The sequence below is a fragment of the Vombatus ursinus genome, unplaced genomic scaffold, assembly GCF_900497805.2.
Source record: "Vombatus ursinus unplaced genomic scaffold, bare-nosed wombat genome assembly UNPS02011353.1, whole genome shotgun sequence".
Classification (NCBI taxonomy): Eukaryota; Metazoa; Chordata; class Mammalia; order Diprotodontia; family Vombatidae; genus Vombatus; species Vombatus ursinus.
In genome coordinates this window covers 1-16,572 of record NW_020951131.1, presented here as the reverse complement: position 1 = coordinate 16,572, position 16,572 = coordinate 1, and the positions used below count along the sequence as shown (strand labels likewise).

Below are 16,572 nucleotides of genomic sequence, written 5' to 3'. Positions count from 1 at the left end.
AAGGAAGGAGGGAGGGAAGGAAGGAAGGAGGGAGGGAGGAAGGGAAGAGGGAAGGAAGAAGGAAGGAGGGAGGGAGGGAGGAAGAAGGGAGGGAGGGAGGGAAGGAAGGAAGGAAGGAGGGAGGGAAGGAAGGAAGGAGGGAGGGAAGGAAGGAGGGAGGGAGGAAGGGAAGGAAGGAGGGAGGGAGAAAGGGAAGAGGGAAGGAAGAAGGAAGGAGGGAGGGAGGGAGGAAGAAGGGAGGTAGGGAGGCAAGGAAGGAAGGAAGGAGGGAGGGAAGGAAGGAAGGAGGGAGGAAGGGAGGGAAGCAAGAAACAAGAATTTATTAAGCACCTACTATGTGCTAGTCACTGGGCTAAGTGCTTTGCAAAGGTGATCTCATCTGATCCTCACAACTATCCTGGGAGGTTTTACAGATGAGGAAACTGAGGCAGGCAGCGATTAAGTGACTTGCTTAGGGTCACGCAGCTAGGAAGTGTCTGAAGTTAGTGAAACTCAGATTTCTCCGACTCCAAGGTCTGTCCCGTCCCCACGGCACCCTGGCTGCCCCGATGTTTTATATTGCTGAGCACTGCAGTATTTGTTTCCCGTAAATAACTTCTAGCCTTCTCTAATTACGGCTAATTAAGAGCCAACTTTGGAGTCAAAGGCCCTGGCAAGTGAGTTAACCTCTGTCTTAGCCTGGCTTTTCTCCTCTGTAACGTGAGAGTGCTAGGCCAGGTGCTTCCGGCCCTTCATCTATAATATTACCATTACCGCATTAACTAATGATTAAAACACTAGCTCTTCAAAGGGGGAGGAGGGAAAGATCAGAGCAGAGAGTAGTCTTCTACTAGGATCATAATGAACGTTAGACCTTAGAACTCATTTTTAGCCCATTTTACTGACGAACAAACTCACGCCCAGAATCATGGAGTGACTTTGGCCCTTTCCTAATTGGTGGAGTCAGGACAGGGGAATGCTGGTCAATGTTTAACAACCGGCTCTCTTCTTCAAAAGTGTGTGTACAACAAACATTCAAGTTTAATCTGCATTAGCATTTTCTCCATCACTCTCCTGAGTCCAATCAACAAAACAAAAAATCAGACCCTGATTTGTGGGTTTGCCAATTTCTGAGGTATAAATGATCACAGTGAAAAATTTAACACTCAGCTCCCCCAAGCTGGTGTTGAGCTGGCTCCAGCACACACCCTTAATAGGGTCCCCTAACGCCCAGCATGTGTTCTTTCCAATCCTCGGATGCAAGAAATGGTGAAATACGGGAAGTTTCTTCAAATACATCGTCTGTCTTACCCCCCCTCCTCTGATAAGAGGTTCGTGTCTGGATTTCAGCCAGATGCTTGACAGAGTCTCATGATATCCTTGTGAAGGAGCTGGCCGAATGGGTGTCAGAGGATGATCTCATTAGCAGATAGAACAGCTGGGGCCCAAGGGCCGAGGGATCCAGGGGAAGGGACGGGGAGGTCCCCGGTGGGCCGCCACAGTGGAATGCTGGCTTCCAGCAGAGTCTGGTGTCCAAGGCTGGGAACCCTCTCAGCGCCTCTGTGGATCATCTTCCCTGGGGTTCTCCACTTCTGAGCCTCAGTTTCCTCACTTGTAAAATAGTGTTAATAACACCTGTAGCAGCACCTACTTCAGGATGGTTTTGAATTTCAAATGAGATAATTTGTGGAAAGATCTTTTTTGTGACTATAAAGCACCGCAGATATTTCAGCTGATTTTATTCACTCCAGAAATCAAAACCAGGGGACAGACCCAGAGTTCTTAAGCTTTTTGTGCACCATAGATCCCTTTGGAAGTGAGGCTGGTGAAGCCTGGGTCTCCCTTTCAGGCAAGGGCACAAGAGTTGTATTTGTTTGTTTAATTCACAATTGAAGAAAACGTTGCATTTCTATGAGAGATTAGCGAAAACAGTTCCCCACCCCACCCCCATCCAAGTCGAGTCCCCTTGCAATTTATCCATAGTCTGTGGACCTCAGGCTACAAACAGACTTGGCTCCACATAAGGAAAGGCTTGCTAATCAATTCGGGAGTGACTTCAGAATTGAAAACCTTGCTGCCTGTAGTAATGAGATGCCTGTCACGGGGAGGAATTCAGAGGGTGGCTGCAGACAAGGGAGTGGTAGAAAGTTGGGAGAGCTGGCTTCTGAGGTGCAAACAGCTCCAAGATGATTGGATCCTAAGAGTGAGGCCTTCTCTGCCTCCTTGGGACCACACGCCTCTCTCTTCTCTGATTCTGACGAGAATCCTGGAACACCGGCAGGTCAGAGCCAGGAGGGATCTCCCTCCCCAACTCCCTTGCCTGGTCCTGGAGGGCAGAGTGAGGTGCTGGGGATGCCAGCTGCCGAATGGCCGGCTCTGTCCTCATGCATACGTATGGAGGGGCTTCCTAGCCCGCAGAGCTCCAGCAGTGGGATGAGACCTTCCAACTAGGCCAGGATGGCCCCTCTTGAGGGCGCATACCCACTCAGCTCTGCCGTCTCTCTTCCCTAAGCCAGTGGGACCTGTCGCTGGGGAAGTGGGGGCCCGTGTTCAGGATTAGCTCGAGAGTGACTCAGCCTCTCCGTGGGAGTGCCATGGTGAGTGGGAGGGGCCGCTTCGCAGCAGGGGGAAGGGGAGACGGGGCTGAGAGCTGAGAGCTCTCCCTTCCTCCGAGCCCCTTGACATTTGGGTCGTGTGCACAGAGCCTGGCTGCCGATGTTGGGCGGTGAGCCCCCTCACTTTGGCTCTCTTCGGCTCTTACACACTTGGGAGTCTGGGCTCGGTCTTCGGGTCTCCCTACAAAAGGTGATCAGGAAGGCTCTCACTATACAATACAAGTCAGGTATGAGACAGGTATTTATTTCCTGTGCACAAAAGATGCAAAAAACTTACAGAACATACCAACAGAACACACAATCAGTTTGCAGAGATTTTTATAAATATTACCTGATTCGATCTTCACATTGACTTAGCTAGGTAGATGCTGTTATTATCCTTATTTTACAGCTGAGGAAACTGAGGCAGACAGGTTAAATGATTTGCCCGGGGTTACACAGAGCTGGGTTTTATCTGCCATGTACTCCTGGCCACGTGGAGGCTGAGGTCGGGGGAGCCCAAAAGAGGGACGCTTGCCCCTAGTTGTGGCTCCTTTTCGAATGGCCCACTGAGTCATCTTCAGCTTTTCCTGCCCAGTGGACAATAAGAGGATGCTCTGTTCTCCTAAAGACGGTGCATTGTGTGTGGAACAGAGGGAAGGCAGAGCTCTGGGGAGCGGAGCAGTCTACAGGTGAGGGTGTCAGAGGCTGCCGAGAGGCCCAGAAGGAGGAGGATTCTTAGGGGCCGTTGGATTTGGCAACTTTGAAAAGAGCACGACTGAATGATGGATTTGGAAGCCGGGATGTCTGGGGTGCAGAGGAGAGGAATTGGAGGCTCCTGGTGTGTGCCCATTCAAGGAGTTGTCTGGAAAAAGGGGAGGGGAGATGAAGGATGATCTCTAGATGGAGGAGAGAATGGAATCTGGTGAAGATTCTTCAGCGATGGGGAAATGCAGACATGTTTTTCGGCAGCAGGGAAGGAGCCAACAGATAGGGAGAGATTCAAGATGAGGTGGGGAGGGATGAGGATGGGGGCCGTCTGATGGACAAGAAGGGAGGAGCCGGCCTTGCTGGGAGAATGGCCAGGAGGGAAGGAGGAGGTGGTGGCCGTGATGGCGGAGGTATGTGAGATGAGGAAAGGGCAGAAATAGGGCTCAGTGAATGGCCTTGGATTCCTCACATGGGAGGCCGGAGATGGCTGTGCTGTGGGAGGCCTGATGAGAGCAGAGAGAGTTTGGCATGTGGTGGATGGGGTGGCACAAAGCACCTGGGGGTTCCCTGTGGAGGAGATTGGATCGGGGCCCCTGCACAGCTCAGTAGAGAAATCCCAGGAAGGTGCAGCAGACACCCGGTGATGAACTGAGTTGCCCAACCTTGTGTTATTGCTGTTAAATGTTAGGCACTGGGCTCGACCTGGGTCTTTCTGACCTGAAGCCCAGCCCACCATGCCTCATGGCCTGTAAGGGGCACACGAGAGCTGCCAGGTCACTGTGTAGCACACCCTGACCTAAGTGCTAGGGTGTGAAGACACAGGACCCTGATCTCCCATCATCCCAAGCTCCTGACTCTCTCTGACACAGCGGATCCAGATGGTTGCCAGATCTTCCTGTTTCTACATTCATAGCACCCATTTTGTCCAGTCTTTTCTCTCCTCTCGCATAGCCACCAGTATGGCGGAGAGGTAGAATTCGCACCCGGGTCTTCCCAGCTCCGAGGCTGGTTCTCCATTCACTCTTCCACACTGATGCTCTGTCTGTACAGATACAAGGAAAAACAACTCTTGGAAAGAAATTGGATTGAGGCATCATACAGATCAGACCAACACGCATTTATTAAGTACCTACTGAATGCAGACACTTCACATGCCTCAGCGTGCCCAAGAAAGACTGACTGCAGACAGGCTTGGGCCAGCCTAGCGGAGGAGACACGTGCCAACCATACTGCACAGACAAGGTCTGGGCTGGACAAGTTGGAGACATTTGTGGGGGGAGGCTCTAGAGTGAGGGTGCTGGGGAAGACTTCTTGTAGAGAAGGTGGTGTCTCAGCTGGGACTTGGTGGAAGCCAAGGCAGAAATAAGAGGGGAGAACCTCCCAGGCCTGGACTGTGGAGATGGGCTTGCCAGCAAGGTGGCCAGGGAGGAGGAGGGGAGGAAGGTGGAAGAAGAGGGAAAGGTAAGAAGGAAGGGCTTTTGGGGAAGGAGGCTTGGATTTTCCTGCTCGGCCCTAGAGGGCAGAACTGGTGCCCATGGGGAGAGGCCCCAAGGAGGCAGATTTTGTTCTGAGTCAGAGAAAGGCTCCTGAACAACCTGAATGTTGCTCCAAACTGGAACAGGGGAATTCCTTGGGGAATTGTGGGTGCTCTGAGCCTGGAGATCTTTAAGCACTGGGGCTGGGCGATCTCTGGTCAGGGATTCTGCGGGGAGGAGTTATGCTTTGGGCGTGAGTTAGACCGGATTGTCACTGACGGCCTTTCCATCCGGAAGCCGCCATGACTGTGGGTTTCTGCACGGGGTCTAGAACATAGGCCTGTAAGGTCACCCAGCTGGCCACGTGTGCCAGCAGGAATGGGAGGAACCGGGTCTTTGATCCAAGTCTGCCATATGGAAAGAATATTAGGTCTTGTTGCCGTCCAGCAAGAGAGTGGCCAGCCTGCAAAGGAGCAGGCGCATTTGTCACTTGAGGTTTCCAAGGGGAAGCTACGTGACTTCTTATTGGGGGTTAAAGAACTGGGGAATCTCAGCGCTGGGAGCCACGTGGATGGATTTGTACCTGGGCAGGGATCCCCATCGACCTCATCTGGCCCTTGTGCTAGGGGTCCCCCAACTCCCAGGGCAGCTCTGGTTGTGAGGAGGCTTTGCCTGTTGTTGGCGAAGACCCTGGAGGGTCTCTCCTCAGTCTTCATTGACCAGGCTAAGTGCCTAAGCACAGACTTGGATCTGGAAGGAAGGTCAAGGTCACCTGGCCCGTTTTCTCATTTTACAGATGAGGAAACCTCTCCGCTTCCTTTGATGGATCCTTGTGTGCTGTGATTTCCTCACCAGAACTGAACACAGCCTCCAGAGGGGGCCTGCCGCGACAGAAGGACATCCCCTCCCTGCTTCTGACACCTCCCCAACACTCCCATTCCCTTCACTGCCGACCCACCTTCCCTCCCAAAATTCTCTAGCATCCACTTTGTATGCATTATATGTGTGTGTGTGTGTGTGTGTGTGTGTGTGTGTGTGTGTGTGTATTGTCTCCGGTCAGGAGCTGTTTTATCGTTGGGTCTGTGCACCCAGCGCCAAGCACATGGCCTGGCCACGAGCAGAAAGTGAACAAATGCCTGTTGATTGGTGGCTGGGTTTGCAGGTCACTTGGACACCCCCCTCCACCCCAGATCTCTTTCAGGCGAACCTCTACCTAACATCTAACCACATCTCCCCGACCCTGTACTTAGGAAGCAGACGTATTTTTAAACTCCGGTGAGAGGGGATTAATTCTTTAGGCAGCAGTTGAGTGGAGCAGGATTTCTGAGTTGTTTTTGTACCCTGAGCCCCTTTGGTGATCAGTCCAGTGAAGCCTGGGGACCACTCCTCTGATCATGCTTCCAAATACATAAAATCAAGGATGGAGGATACAAAGGACATACAGTTATCAAAGTGTATTTTAAAAACAAGTCCACAGGCTCCAGGTTAGGAACATCTAGACTGGATAATCTGATGTCACTGGCAACCTGGTACAGTGGGGAAAAGGGACCACTTGGCGACCAAGAATCTGGATTTAAGTCCTGGCTGTGTTCTGAGAGGCTGGTAGCACAGTGGTTAGTGCCCTGGGGTCAGGAAGAGCTGAGCTCAAGTCCAGTCTCAGACACTGACTAGTGACTCAGTTTCCTCACCTGTAAAATGAAGATAGTAACAGCACCTCCCTTCCAGCCCATGCCCTTCCATCAAATGAGATGGCATGGGCAACGTGCTTTGGAAACCTTAATAGGAGCTATACAAATGTGAGCTCTTGTGCCCCTGGCTGTGGCAGAGAGCGTAGAGTCTGGGAGGCCGGGGTTCAAGTCCAGTCTTTGCCACACGCTACCCACAAGGCCAGCGAAGTCATTTAACCTCTGAGTGTCCCAGGAAATTCTCTGTAAAGTCACAGAGGACCGTGGCTCACGGAGGGCTTTTCCACAAGGGGCGGCCGTGGGTCTGCCCCTGAACTTCCTTCCTTCAAGGGCCTTCATCTGTCTCGTGATTTAGGGGCTGGATAAAAATTCGTTCTTCACCTGAGGTCTATGAATGTGGGTTGTTTTTTAAAAAACATTTTGGTAACAATTTCAGTATCATTTTCAATATAACTGGTTTCCTCTGTAGTCCTGTGTCCTTTACACATTTAAAAACATGCTTCTGAGAAGGCATCCAGACTGAGGCCTAAGGGGTCCACAGACCCCCTGGATTAGATAATGGCTAACGCCCTTGGGAGGTATGAAGACGATGATCCTGTGGTCCTAAAGCCCCAGTATCCAAGACTTTTGTGATTCCCTTCCCCACCCCGCACCGGCTCCCTCAGCTCCTGGGTCAGTGAGCGCTCCAAGGTGTTTCCTCCTCCTCTCTGGGCTAGATTCAGGCTCCACCAAAGTGCCCTCCCCAGGGCCACGGTCTCTCCTTTTGCTTCCCAGATTCGCCAGATAGCAGCCCCACGAAGCCCCTGCTCATCGGCATCCTGGTACTGGTCTTATTGTTCATTCTCTCCGTCCTCCTCGCCAGCTACTTCTTCAGGTAGGCGTCTTCTCTGACGTGCCTCTTCCAGCCCGTTCAGGCTTGTTTTGATATGATCTAATGAGGAAATGAGAGCACACATTGGCAGGGCTCTCCTCGGGGCACATAGGATGCTCTCAGGCTGGCTGTGCTGACGGCGCTCTCTGCCCTCCACTGCAGCCATGAACAGGAAAAGTTTTAGCCGGCTCACCTGGTGGGTACACTCGGTTAGAGAGAGGATGGGGGGCTCACTCCTCCTCTGCCTCGAAGGAAGTGGCTTTGTTAACGCTCCAATGTCTTCTCCTCCCAAGGTTCAGAAGGCAAAGGAAGGCAGTGGTCAGCTCCAATGACAAGAAGATCCCCAATGGAATCTTGGAAGAGCAAGGTAAGGCGACGGGGCACCAGCCCTGGGAGGGGCTGGTTGTCTGTGGTTGAAGCCGAGGCTGGGGCCCGGAGCTGGAACCTGGGGGCCAGAGGGCAATGCCTTCTGCCTTGGACGCTTCCCCTTCCTCTCTCTTACTGCCTGGACCACTCTCAGGGAGTTGAAACTCGTGGCTTATACTCCCGTCTCCCGGTTCTTTTCCTCCCCAGCGTATAACAAGTCTGTAACTTGGGTGTCCAGAGCCTGAGGGGTTCAAGGCCATTCTCACGTTGCTCATTTTCCGCAGGCTTGCCAAGGACTCTCCCTCTGTCATCCTGAGATCCCGTAGGCAGCCCTCGGTGCTGACAGGCTCATTCTTGTCTGGCACCCAGCTGTGAGCATGGGGCAGTGGCAACACCAGGGATTTGGAGTCCAAGGTCTGGGGTGCAAACCCCAGCCCTGCTACCTAAGGCCTAGGGGACCTGGGGCAGGCCACTTCACGTCAGTTCCCTCATCTCTAAAATGAGGAGGTTCAGTAGATGGACCCCCAAGATTCCTCCCACCTCCAAACCTGTGGATTAAATTAATCCTTTCTCCACAGGCCATGGGGGGAGGGAAGCATCCTAATGCTCTGTGTTTTAGACTCAGCTACTCTCACAAATGCTGCTCATGAAGCCACAGGGGTGGGGGTGGCCTTTTTAGGTTTTTTTTCTTTCTTTCTTCCTTTTTTTTTTTAAACTCACACATTGAAAATGTGAAGAACGGTGCCTCAGACACTTTTAAGAGTCACGATTTGTGCTGGCGCCTGCAACTTCCTGTAACATGAATCTCACTTAAAAAAACAAAAAAGCCCAAGTGGGGGCCCCTGGTCCAGGTGAGTGAGGCAGAAGCTTCTGCCCACCCCAGACCTACAGGACCCTCCCCAGAAGAGCAGAGTGCTGAGCACGGCCTTGAAGGCAGATGCCAAGAAGGGTCCGGACTGTGGGAGCCAGCAAGCCCAGCCCCGGGGTGATCCCAGCATTATCACTTCCAGAGGGACTCAGCTCTCTCTGCAGGGCGTGACTCTGACTACTAAACTGAAATTGGCCCCACCGTCCTGGCCTGGGGTGCTGTGAATCAGCCCCCCACCCAAGACACTCGCAGCAGGGATCCCGAGGCCAGCTGGGGATCGGTAAGCTCGAGCCGCTGCCCATGCCTGGCTCCCTGGGGGCCTCTGGCAGGGGAGCGAGGGGAGGCTGGCTCTCGGCTCTCCCTCTGACACGACTGGCATTGGTGCCCTGTTCCGGCTGGGCGGAACAGGATTTTCCTGGGCACTGTGGGCTCAGCCTGGTAGCCTGTCAGGGACCGGGCTGTGCCAGGAGAAGTCTGAATGAGGTCTGTGGGGCCGCCCCAACAGGGCCGTTCTCAGGAGGAGTAGTAATTAGAGGCCAGTCAGTGCATGCGTGTCATTGTTTAGAACTCACCCTGAGCCCCCAGACAGCCTAGGCAAGACTGCGTCTTCACAGACAGCTAGTCTTCATCAACCCCAGCAACTACCTCCTTGTAGGAATTCACCTGGAAGAAAGGGAGGGAGGGAGCAGAGAAGAGATTTCTTAAGTCCTTAACCTGTGCCCAGTCCTCACCGGCAGGGCGGTAGAAAGGAGGACAGCAGTCTAGACTTAGAGTCAGAAAGACCTGAGCTCAAATCCACCTGGGACACGCCCCTGCTGTGTGACCCTGGGCAAGTCACTTAACTTGTGTTTGCCTCAGTTTGCTCATCTGTAAAATGGTGATCGCGGCAGCATCTCCCTCCCAGGTGGTTGTGAGCATTGAAAGACGTGAGAGACATCGCGCGCTCTGAAACCTTCAAGCGTTATGGAGGTGTGGTCTGGATAGAGCTGGCAGGAAGCCCAGCAATCATCTCTTCCCCTCTCCTCATTTTACCTCCTGGTTTGGAGTATTGGATTCTGGGCTGCCTGAGTAACTGGAATTCTTCAGCCTTCAAGGAGATAAAAGGGTTCTTTCCTTGAAGGGAATTATGGCTTTTTTCTCAAGTTTCCTCCATCCACTCATTCATTCGACAAACGCTTATTAATTACCTACTGTGTGGAGAGCCCTGTTTGCTTGATACTCAGAAAACACAAAACTTTGGAAAGATACAATCCCTGTCCTCAGGGAGTCTAGGAGAACTGAGATCTAGCCACCCTGCCCTGCATGTGAGAGGCACTTAGCTGACTCAGTTTACAAAACAGAATTCATTTGAAAAGAGCACATCCAGAGTGCTAGACTTGAATTTGGAAACCCTGGGTTCAAATCCTGGCTCACTGTTTGCCACCTGTGTGACCTTGGGTCCCCCTGGGCCTCAAGACCTTGAATTTTAAGTAAAGGGTAAAAGTAGATGACCCCAAAGTTCCCTCCTGGTTCGAGCTGCATCATGCTCTGGTGCAGGGGCAGAGCTTCCTGCTGGTGGGGGCTGGTCGTCACTTGGGGAATAGCTGGGGAGAAGGGAAACTGGCACGTTTCCTCCTCTAGGGGTCTGCCCTTACCACCTGGATGGCTTCTGGCCAGCCATTTCACCTCCATGGGGCTCTCTCAGTTTCCCCAACGGTCACGCGAGACGGTCTTTCCGGGCCTGGATCTGGGCCCAGGACGTGGTCACCTCTCTCTTCCTGGGGTGATTTAAGTGAGGAGGGCTGAGGGAGGGTGGACTTGCCAGGTGCTGCCCCCTTGCCTCGCTGGTCTTCAGAGGATCCCGGGGGTCTCCAAACAGAGCTTGGAGGGATCTCCCCCCACCCTCCATTTGGATTTGAGCCCAGGTCCTCGGAGGCCTTCCCTCCATCCTGAAGTCAGGTGTGTGCAGTGTCCATCAGCCTAAGCCCCGGCAGGCCTGCTCCCGGCTAACGGCTCTCCCGGACCTTCCGTCCCCACAGAGCAGCAGAGAGTGATGCTGCTGAGTCGCTCTCCATCGGGGCCCAAGAAGTATTTCCCCATCCCCGTGGAGCATCTGGAGGATGAGATCCGTGTCCGGTCAGCAGATGATTGTAAAAGATTTCGAGAGGAGTTCAATGTAAGTTTGTATGCTTTTTCTTCTTTCTCCCCTTGGGGACGGAACACATGAGGTCAGATCGTAGGACCAGAAAGTCTTAGAAATCAGGAATCCCTATCCTTTCGTTTGATGGTGAATTCAGTAGAGGCCTGAGGAGAGTCAAAAAGCCGAGCCTAGATTTGAACTCGGGTCCTGCCCTCAAGTCCAGCGCTCTTTGGACTATACGATGATGTCCCCTGGGATGGTCTGAGGCAGGGGTGGGGAACCTGAGGCCTCGAGGACACGGAATCAAACTTCACAGAACAAGTCCCCTTAATAAAAGGATTTGGTCTGTAAAATTTGGACTCGGTCAAGAGGCTGTACCCGAGGACCTAGACAGCCACGTGTGGCCTCGAGACCACAGGTTCTCCGCCCCTGGTCTAAGGTCTGAGCTGCTGGGGAGAAGGGAATGTTTTGTTCTTCATACCCGTATCAACGGTGCCCCACACAGCAGCTAGCACATAGTAGGTACTCAGTTAGCTTGTGGATTGATTGATTGATTCAGCCCAGCCTCCTCCTGGGAAAAAGAAGGAAACCCAGGCAGCTCAGAAAGGGAGAGGCATTTAGCCAGGGTCACACAGGGTGGACCTCAGAGCCAAGATTCGAACTCAGGTCCCCCGATGCCAAGTCCAGTCCTCTTCCCAACGTCCCCTTGCCTCTCAGCGATCCAAAGGTCTCCCAGCATCCTCGCCTCCATCAGAATGCCCGAGGATGGCAGAGCAGCTGCTCTGATCGACGCTGGCGCTTTGGTTTGGTGCCCGGTGAAGGCTTTATGTTGGCCAGATGGAGCCACTGACTCAGATCTAAATGAGGCCCACGGGTGCTTCAGGGAAGCCACGCCAACAAGCACTTAGTAAGCACTTACCGTATGCACCACTGTGCTTGTGTCCGAGCCCTGGCTATGCTAGAAAATGATAGTCTGCAGAGTGAGCTCTACCGGGGCCGGGGCTGGCGAGGTCGGGATCCTGTGACTGGGGGTGTGGTCTCGTGCCCCTACTGCCTGGTGTTACCCCTCAGCGTTGGTCCAGAAGACGGGGCAGGTAGCCAGGTGCACCCCTTGTTTGGCAAGTTCAGGGTGCTTGTGGATCCCCATTATTCCAGGGGCCCTTCACTCTTCACTGATCTACGTCACAGGCCGGTGAACGCCTACTCCTGGGAACCTCAGATTTGGGCCCCCTCCGAGGATTTCTGGTGCCTCTAAGGATCATAGATTCAGAGATGGTAGGGGCTCACGGGCCAACATGCCCAGCCTCTTCATTTTACAAGTGAGGAAACTGAGGTGAAAGGGACTTGCCCAAGGTCACACTAAATGACAAGGCCTGGCTTTGAGCCTGTTTCCTCTGACTCCAGGTCCAGCCAGCTCCTCCCTGCCCACCACCTTGTCCTGTGGGCATCCAGGTATGGAAGACAAGTACATAATTCAAGATAATTTCTGGGGCGATAGGAGAGAGCTATTCTAATAGGTACAAGTAACCTGGTAAATGGTGTGACACTCTCTGCCTCCCAGATCACAATCACATTCGAGCTCAGCAGAACAATTACTAGGGTGGAGCAAACAGAGCTTTGCCTCTAGGTGCTGAAATGCACTAACAAATTACTGAGCTTAACACTTTGTTAGCAAGATTAATTCATTTATATAAAAAGCTGCTAGACGGCAGGCATTTCCTTCCCAGCCCCCAGCCTCAAAGGAACAGCACTGTTGTGGCCCTGGGCCTTTTCTGTCCCCCACCCTCAACTGAATTTGTCTTCAAAAGTATATTTGAGATTATGATTTAGGGGCTGCTTTCCCCAAGTGTAAAAATTTCTAACTAGACTGACTTGCTGATAAAACATGGGAAGTCATACTAATAATTGACATTTATGGGTGCTTGCTATGAGCCAGGCACCGAGCTACACGCTTTTCAAGTATTATCTCATTTGATTCTCTTGACCACCCTGGGAGGGAGGTGCTATCATTATCCCCATTTTACAGATGAGGAAACTGAGGTAAACAAAGGCAAAGTGACTGGCCCAGGGTCCCGCAGCTGGTAAGGGTCTGAGGCTGGAATTGGATGCAGGTCTTCCTGCTCCCTAGCCCGATGCACCACCCAGCTGTCTCTACAGCGTTTGGTTTTGTAAACAGTAGACACAGGATAACAGCCCAGAGTCTGAAGCAGTCAATTGGCAAGGCTTTATTAAACAATCGCCACATGCCGGGCACTGGGATGAGCAGTTAATATACTGGGCAAGGCCCTCTGAGAGCTGCCAGCACGTCCACAAAGGGGTGTGGGCACGAGGCACCCAGAGCGGATGGAAGGCACCCTTGGAGAGCCCCGTGAGAGCCTCTGGGGGCAGCGGGAAAGGCCTCCAGCATCTGACTTTGAAGGGGGGTCTTGAAGGAAGCCAGGGACCCAAGCAATGGGAATGAGGGGCAGAACCCGGGCCGGGTGTGGTCGGGCAGCCAGTCCCCCTCCCCAGTCCCCCCTCCCCACCCGCCACCCACCTTTGCTTCTCATAGGGGGAGGGGGAGTTGGCTTCCTTAGCTTTGCCCACGTGTGCCCCCGCCTTGTTTTTTCTGAGAGACTCAGTCAGATTGAAAGGAATCGGAAGGCACCATCTTCAGATGAACCCGGCTGTGGTCAGAGAAGGCTGGAAGAGGCCGGCCAGGATTTCATTTCAGTAGAGTGGGCAGGGCAGCAGTCTCTGAGTCAGACTCTGATGTCAGTTCCTCCTTACTTATCATAAAACCCTCCCCAGACTTAATTTCCCCATCTCAAAAGTGGGGACAAACCCACTAGCAATCTTATCCATGCTCTGTGGTTTTCAAATTGACCTTCAGGCAAGAGGCCCCAGGAGGCTGCAGGGAGCAGAAGGGACCCTGGGAGATTTGAGAACTAGTATCAGCTTCTGTCGCTGACTGATGTGGAACTCGGAGCAAATGACTCAACTTCCCGGGTCCTCTGAAAAAATGGATGAACAAATGAACGTTGAACCAAATCCGAGAAGCGGGGAGAGCTCTCTGGGTGACGACCCAAACCAGACTCCGCCATGTGCCTGACGTCAAAAAAAAGGAGCTTAGCTCCGTGGAGGGAGCACGTGGGTGACGGTCAGTCTGCAAATCAGGGCCAAGAAGCCCCAAACAAGCTCGGCCTCTTCCTGTGGCCATCTCGTCCGGGGCCGGCCCAAACTCAGGAGCGGAGCGTTCCGGCCGATTCGTCCTCTCCCTGGGCCTCTAAAAGCGGGCAGCTGGGCTACGTGATCCATAAAGTCTTTTCCCGCTTCAGAACCCACAAGTATCTCTATCAGTTTTTATCCCCACATCCTTAGGAAGCTCTCTCTGTCTCTGTCTCTCCTCTGTCTCTCTCTCTGGCTGCCTCTCTGTTTCTGTCTCTGTCTCTTTGTGTCTGTCTCTGACTCTCTGTCCCTGGGTCTCTCTGTCTTTGTGTATCCCTCTCTATCTCTGTATATCTCTCCTCTCTCTGTCTCTCTCTGAATCTGTGTCTCTCCTCTATCTCTGTCTCTCTCTATCTCTGTCTCTGACTCTCTCTCCCCCTCCCACCTACCAGGGCCTGTCCCCCTCGGGAGTCCAGAGTGTGAGCTGTTGGCCTGAGAGACTTCCTCTTCCCCAAGGGCTGTTACAGAGCTCTGGTGGCATCTGGCCTGGGAGGGTTAGGCAGGAACACACAGCTGCCCGGGAGGGACCGTGTGGCCGTGTGGGCAGTGCTGCGTCAGGAGTGAGTGCACTGGGCTCTGCGATCATAGAAGGGACCTAAGAGGTCAATCTCCTCCTCATTTAGAGAGGAGGAGACCCCAGCCCAGAGTCCCCGGCCCACCCTCACTGCCCAGCTGCTAATGTCCTCCCCTTCTCCTCCTGAAATGATTTTGAATTTGTGGCATGTGTGTATTTATGTGTCCATCTGCTCTTTCCTCCCAGTTTCCTTTGAGGAAAAGACTGTTACCGGCATTCTACCTCTAGTGCCTGGTGTCTGGCACACATGAGCCTTCTCATAAATGCTTGGTGAACAAAGGAATGAATGAATGAATGAATGAATGAATGAATGAATGAATGAATGATTTGCTCAAGGCCCCACAACTAGGAAGTGGCAAAGCCTGGCTTCCGTTAGTTCTGGGGGCTGTATCCACCTACCACACTGTCTGCCTAATCATGACTGGTTCACCACGTGACCTCTCTGGGACTCAATTTCCTCATCTGTAAAATGGGATGGGATGGGACAGGGATGAGCCACCCAGATCCTGGAGATTCCTGGGGGAATGACAAAGCAGCTGAACAGGGCAGCGTTCTTTAGAGAGATGGGTTTTCTCAAGTCTTAACGGCTTGACAAGAAGAAAGCTGATTTAGCAGTCTGTGAACTCAGGGCACTTCCATGCTAACTTTGCACTTTTTCTCCAGTCTTTACCTTCAGGACATATCCAAGGAACATTTGAAATGGCCAATAAAGAAGAAAACAGAGAAAAGAACAGATACCCCAACATCCTCCCCAGTAAGACTTTCAGCTTTTTTTCCCCTCTTCTGCATGCGTGATGGGGTCACGGAGCCCATCATTTCCCCTGTGGTTGCTTCCCGCTCCCCCACCCCCCGCTCTGGGCTGGACCCATCCCATATGCAATCAGCAGGAGTGACGTCTGCCATGTACAGATAACAGTTATCACAGTGAGCAAGCTGTCTTCTGGGCATCCGTGGCTGGGGGACCTCTGGGCTAAGGCCCCTGCCCTGAGGCTGGTGTGGTGACCCAGCCGGCCAGCCACACCAGGAAGCTTGTCCTGGGTCAACTTCAGGAGGCCACCTCTGGAGGTCCGGGGGTGCCCTCAGCCCTGCCAGGGAGGCCTCTCCCCTGGCCTCTCTTGACCCAGAGTTATGGGCAGCAAAGGGGAGATGGGAGCTGATGGGGAGGCCAGAGGGTGTTTATCAAATGCACAAAATAAAATCCAAAGGATTTCAGAGGAAAGCAATTATGTTGAAATCAACACACAGTTTTTTTTTCCATCCAAGTTCATAGACCCCCCTGAAATCTGTCCCCACCCCTTGGACCCCAGCTTAGGAGCCCTTACCTGTGGGAATCCCCACCAAGGCAGGGAAGGAAGGGACCGCTTATCCCTTAGGGAGTGACTTCATATGAGCTCAGGGAGGCCCAGAGAGGTCTTCAGGGATGGATATATGCTGTGTGAGCTTTCAGAGTGCTGGGCTGTCTGGGAATACATCCACCTCTAGTAACGAAGGCAGTGATCACCAACATTCCTGTAGTATTTCAAGGCTGGCAAAGCACTTCACATACATATCTCATCTGGTCCTAACAAAAACCCTTGGGAGGACTATTATCCCCTTTACAGATGAGGAAACCGAGTCTCAGAAAGGCTCAGGAAGAAAGTGATTTGCCCAGGGCCACGCTGCTGCCTTCAGTGGGTGGGCGAGAATGCTGCAGACATCCTACATCCGTGTGCAGTTTTACCAAAGTCCCAGAGCCTCTGTGATCTGATCACAGCTTTCTACAGTAAACATCTGGATGGTTTGTTTGCATGGAACCAAACATCCAGATATTTGGAAATCAAAGCCAAGGCCCATCCCAGAGAATTCTCCAGGGTCACCCCAGGTTCATCCCCTGTGGGTCTTGGCTGGGGGCAGCCTGCTCCTGCCCTGTCCTCCAGTGAGAGGGATGGCCGTTCTCAGGGTCTCAGGTTCAAGGGCTGCCTTGATGCCCGACTGAGCTTTTCCATTTGCCTTCTGGCTGCTTGGCATCAATGGTGTAGACACACCCTTTGGCTGCCATGGTAGGCAGTGTTGCAATTGGCCAACAAGGTCTCCTCTCCCATTCTGAGTGTCTGCCACAGCCTGGGTATGTCGCAATGTCCTGT

At 52.9% G+C, this 16,572-nt stretch overlaps 1 protein-coding gene across 1 annotated transcript in view; it reads left to right on the top strand.

Annotated features, from left to right (window-relative positions):
* The window catches only part of PTPRE (protein tyrosine phosphatase, receptor type E), a 139,871-nt gene extending 124,246 nt beyond the window's left edge, over positions 1 to 15,625 (top strand). Inside the window, exons 4-7 of the mRNA XM_027855947.1 lie at positions 7,219 to 7,318; positions 7,609 to 7,682; positions 10,568 to 10,704; positions 15,113 to 15,625. Coding sequence (XP_027711748.1) covers positions 7,219 to 7,318; positions 7,609 to 7,682; positions 10,568 to 10,704; positions 15,113 to 15,244 — 443 coding nt within the window. The 3' untranslated portion in view covers positions 15,245 to 15,625. The remainder of the gene's footprint in view (positions 1 to 7,218; positions 7,319 to 7,608; positions 7,683 to 10,567; positions 10,705 to 15,112) is intronic.
* The last annotated feature ends 947 nt before the right edge of the window (positions 15,626 to 16,572 follow it).